This window comes from Ipomoea nil, unplaced genomic scaffold, assembly GCF_001879475.1.
Source record: "Ipomoea nil cultivar Tokyo-kokei standard unplaced genomic scaffold, Asagao_1.1 scaffold3377, whole genome shotgun sequence".
NCBI lineage: Eukaryota > Viridiplantae > Streptophyta > Magnoliopsida > Solanales > Convolvulaceae > Ipomoea > Ipomoea nil.
Genome location: NW_017619805.1, coordinates 503,384 through 508,815, shown reverse-complemented (window position 1 = coordinate 508,815; position 5,432 = coordinate 503,384). Strand labels below are relative to the sequence as shown.

Genomic DNA, 5,432 nt, shown 5'->3' with positions numbered 1-5,432 from the left:
CCCCCCTTGTAAAGGGGATCGCGGTCCACCGACTGGGCGCGTCAGCGGTGTGTCGAATCTTGGTCCGACGTTGAGTTCGTCAGCGGTTCTCAAAGGGTTGGTTGTGATCAACTCCCCTCGTACCGCGGTACCGAGGTAGGGTGCTGCGGGGCCGTGTTAATGCTATAAGCATTAATCCTCATGTTCGGGGCATGCGATTGGTCCCGTGGCGCCATCAATGATTATGTGATATGGATGATGATTGGTTGATTATGTGGTTTGGAATTGAGAAGTGGCTTGTGACCGTAAATGCGTATTTCTTATGATGTTATTTCTACTTAACTGCTTATTGTTGTCTGATGTGCTTATCCCTATTTGCTGAGTCTATTCGTGGTTTTAAAACTAGTGTTTCTTAAGTTTATATCTTCCTGCTTCGAAATTATTTTTGTATATATATATATATATATATATATATATATATATATATATATATATATATATCTACCTATACTATATTTCAACGCGTTGAAGTGGGTTACCAGCATCTCTCGCTGAACAGATATATTTGGCTTTCAGGCACAGAGGAGTAGACACTGGAGCGCGCTAGAGATTTGGAGCGTAGAGTAGATAGTTTCCCTTTTCGGCCTGCGTGCCATGCGCATGTATTTACATTATTGAGGATATTAGTTAGTTAGCCTGTGCACCTGAGTTCTCTAGTTCAGGTGTGGCATAGCACCCCGTACTCTATTATATTATGTTTTGGGATTTAATGAGAATTTACCTTTATTATATAAGTCTTAAAAGTTGAAAAATTTCGGGGTGTTACACATGCCAAAACTGAACATTATGTCTGGACGACTGGCTGTTAAATAGAGCAGACTTCCAATCAGGCTTCGATAGACTGTGGAATCTACTGGCTAACCTGCATCATCTTTGGACAACTTTGTAGAGGTTGAAATAGGAGTCCTAGGTGTCTTACATGATTCCATATCGAACTGCTTAACCAGGTTTTAGCATACTTTTCTTGAGAGATAAAGTACCCTTCGGAACTTTGTTTAACTTGAAGCCCTAGGAAGTAAGTCAGTTGACCAACCATGGACATTTCACACTCTTTTTGCATGACTTCTACTAAATCAACAGTATACTTCTGTAGAGTAGATTCAAACACAATATCGTCCACGTAGATCTGAGCAATTGTAACATGATTTCCAGTGGTCTTGATAAACAATGTTTTTCCAGACTCCCTTGATCATAACTATGATGTAATAGATACTGCGTCAGTCGTTCATACCATGCCCTTGGAGCCTGTTTGAGTCCATAGAGAGCTTTCCTAAGTTTGTAAACATGATATTTGGGTATACTGGATCTTCAAAGCCCTTAGGCTGTGCCACATAGATATCTTCATGCAAATATCCATTCAAAAATGATGTCTTGACATCCATCTGAAACAGTGTGAAACCCAGTATGCATGTTATTGCTAGTTAGATTCTGATTGACTCCAACCTAGCAACAGGTGCAAATGTTTCATCATAGTCAACTCCTTCTTTCTGAGTATACCCTTGGGCAACTAACCGAGCTTTGTTTCTTGCAATGTTACTTGCTTCATCAGTTTTGTTTTTGAAGATCCACTTTGTTCCGATTATGTTTACACTGACAGGTCTAGGAACAAGGTCCCACACATGATTTCTTTCAAACTGATGTAGTTCCTCTTGCATTGCTTTAACCCATAAGTCATCCTGCAAGGCTTCCTTCACATTTTTTGGTTCTATTTTTGAGGTGTAACAGGCAAAACCAGCTATTTCTATCAGATTACTTCTCACCCTGCTTCTGGTGTGCATTCCATCTGTTGGATCACCAATTATGTTGTCTGATGGATGATTTTCTGAGTTCTGGTTGACTTAACTTTTCCATCTCGATCAGAAAGCGGTTTGTCTGTTTCTTGATTACCCTCATCTTCTTCTGATGATTCATGTGTGTCAGTCTGTTTGGCTGTGTCAGACGATTTTGGTGGATCATTGATAAGAGAGTCTGACTCTGAGTCAGCCATTGTTGCTCCATTTGATTCTTCTAGATTGTCATCAATAACCACATTTACTGACTCCATGACTGTTTGAGTTCTTTTGTTGTAGACCCTATAGGCTCGAATGTTTGGTCAGTATCCATGAAATACTCCCTCATCACTCTTGGGTTCGAACTTTCCTCTTTGTTCCCGGTCAATTAGAACATAGCACTTGGTTCCAAACACATGAAAGTATTTCAAGTTCGGCTTTTTTCCTTTCCATATCTCGTATGATGTCTGAGAGGTACCGGGTCTAAGATAGACTCCATTGACTGTAGGACAGGCAGTATGCACTGCTTCAGCCCAGAAACGTTGAGGCAGATGTGAGGCTTGTAGCATTACTCTCGCCATTTCTTGCAAGGTTCGATTCTTCCTGTCCACAACGCCATTCTGTTGTGCCGTTAGTGGAGCAGAGAATTCATGAGCTATCCCATTTTCTGAACAGAAATCTGAGTACAAGGTGTTCTCAAACTCCTTTCCATGATCACTTCTCAGCCTTTGGATTTTTACAATGGGTTCGTCATTTTCATTGTATATTCTTATGCACAAGAGTTTTGAAAGCATTAAAAGCCTCAGATTTTTCTCTCAGGAAATATACCCAACTGAACTGTGAGAAATCATCAACACACACAAAGATGTATTTCTTTCCTCTAATGCTTTCAGTTTGAGTTGGTCCCATAAGGTCTATATGAACCAGTTCTAGAAATCTCTCAGTAGTAATCATTTTTACTGCTTTGTGGGGAGCCCTGATTTGTTTTCCAATAGCACATGCACCACAAACTCCTTCCTGTTCTATTTTAAGCTTTGGTATCCCTCGAACAGCATCAAGTTTGATCACTTTGTCCATATCTCTAAAATTTACATGCCCCAAACGTCCATGCCACAGTTTTGATTCGTCTGCTTTATACATAAAACAGGTAGTATCAATTGTTAAAACATAGCAATTGTCAAAAGAACGAGTTCCTTCCATTACCACTTGATCTGCGTTATCACGGACCCTACAGCAGTCTCGGTTGAAACACACATTCCAATTCTGATCACACAGCTGACTAATACTAATAAGGTTTGCTTTCAGGCCACTGACCAAGAGGACTTCGTCCATATGTGGCAGCCCCGGCACATTTAGAATACCTTTACCAACTATATTTCCCTTTTGTCCGTCCCCATACGTCACTGATCCACTACTAGGTTGAACAAACATAAGCCACTTGACATTCCCAGTCATATGTCTAGAACAGCCACTGTTGAAGTACCATCTTGCTTCAGTCATAGAGGCAGTGTGTACTATTGTGGGATAGCAGATTACTTCTGATTTTCTCACCCAAACTTGCCTTGTGAAAGGTGTGATAGACTTGTTTTGATATTTTTCCTTCCTTTGTTCTCTGTAGAAAAAGTAGCATTCAGGTCTGGTGTGCCCTTTTGTCAGACAATAGTGACAAACGGATACATACTGTTTGACTTTAACATACTTAGTCTTAACCTTTGAGTGTTGAGACTGAAATTTGACTCTGCTAGGTTCAGTCTCAGTGATCAAAGTAGACATTCTTCCTTTCTGATAGAATTGAGTTGATATTGATGATTGACCCCGTTCATGACAGAGAACTGAACCACCACCATATGAACCTTCTTTGATAAAAACAGGAGCAGACATAGAGGACTGTCCACGTTCAAATCCAAGACCTTTTTTATCGTTAGGATTTCGACCTGAATCCAGAATTTTGTCTAAGGTTGAAGTGGTATCCATCATCTTGATAGTTTTCTTAAGATCCTCCAGTTCCTTTATCAGCTTCCCCTCTCGAGATCTGATCTGAGCAATAAGATCATCTTTCGTTACTAATTCAGTGTTCAGTTTCTTCAGTAGCTCATCTCGGTTTTTCAGATCTTCATTCAAATTCTTGTTGATTTTCACTAGTTCTTCCCAACTACCAACCAGTTTGGCAAATTCCATCTCTAGCTGAACATGTCGCTCTTCAAAATCATCAGTTTCACTATCAGTTTCATCTCCTTCTGATTGAACCTCTGTTGTTGTGAAGAAGGCTACGAAGTTTCCAACATTTTCATCAGACGGGTCATCTATTGTTTCCTCTTCATCATCACTTAGGGTAGACACAAACATAGATTTCTTTCTTTTGAGATAAGTTGCACATTCAGATTATATATGTCCAAATCCTTCACACTCCCGACACTGCACTGATCGATTCAGAGTTTTAACTGTGTCTGTAGGTGTGGTTCTGAATTGCCTTGCTTGTCCAGTCTGGGACTGACTGGTCTTTGTGAAAGAGGACAGTTCTGATTTCTGATATGCGGAGGTTCCACTTTTGTACTGAGTTCTGTTAGGCTGTCCTTGACTCCTTCGATTAAAACCTTCCAGTATTTTCTTGAATTTTTTTTCAATAAGGCTAAGGCTTCATCATCTATATCATCTGTGTCAGATTCTCGATCAGCCTCAGCTACAAAAGCCACTGACTTGCTTTTTCTGTTGATTACAGGATCGTCAGCCAACACCTGAAGTTCATAAGTATGCAGATTCCCCATAAGCTCTCCTACACTCTTCTTCTCCCAGCATGTGTTTTCCTGAATTGCAGTCACTTTCATTCGGAATCGTTTGGATTGAGAACGAAGGATCTTCTTGACAACTCTTTCATCTATAAACGGTTCCCCAAGTACTGATGCTCTGTTCATCAAATTCTGAACACGACTGTGGAAGTTAGATATAGGTTCTTCTTCACTCATCGTGAGAGCTTCGAATTCTGATAGGACCATCTGGAGCTTTGACTGCTTGACATCACTGGTGCCCTCAAATCTGGTTTCAAGGATTTCCCATACACGTTTTGCCTCTTTTATTCCTGTAACCAAAGTGAAAACTGATTCATGTAGATATCCTACAATAGAATTCAGTGCTTTATTATTCATATCAGAGGACAACATCTCATGTTCAGTCCATGTCTCTATAGGTTTGATCTCAGCGGTTCCATCAGTATTCTGAACTGTCGGAGGGCTCCATCCAGTAAGGACAGTACGATAAACTCTGGTGCCTTGAGTTTGAAGGTAAATCTCCATTCGAGCCTTTTAGAATAAATAGTTGTGACCATCCAATTCTGGTGGTTTCATATTTGCATCCATCCTGATTCAAACAGACGACCAGCCATAACTCACAAGCAGAGAGTAGTCTAAATCCCAATAGACAACAAAGCAAACAGCTTCTTAAAGAGAGACAAAATGCAAAAAGCTTTTCCCGTATGGTTCAAGTCATTATGTAGACTTAAAAGCTCTGGTACCACATGTAATTTTGCATATTCTCTTAATCTGGATATTGATTTAGTTTCTAGCAAACTGAATAAGGGACTGACGAACTCAGATTCTCAATCCAGCAGTCATTCAGATATATAGGCAT

General features: G+C 40.2%; 1 protein-coding gene across 1 annotated transcript; it reads right to left on the bottom strand.

The window, feature by feature from the left end:
• Positions 1-2,131: 2,131 nt before the first annotated feature.
• Positions 2,132-5,098, bottom strand: LOC109170883. Its single transcript, XM_019320020.1, has 4 exons — positions 4,526-5,098; positions 4,279-4,415; positions 2,668-4,164; positions 2,132-2,576 (listed from the first exon to the last, which is right to left on the bottom strand). Exons 1-4 carry the CDS (start codon positions 5,096-5,098, stop codon positions 2,132-2,134), a joined length of 2,652 nt encoding a protein of 883 aa, XP_019175565.1.
• Between the last annotated feature and the right edge of the window lie 334 nt (positions 5,099-5,432).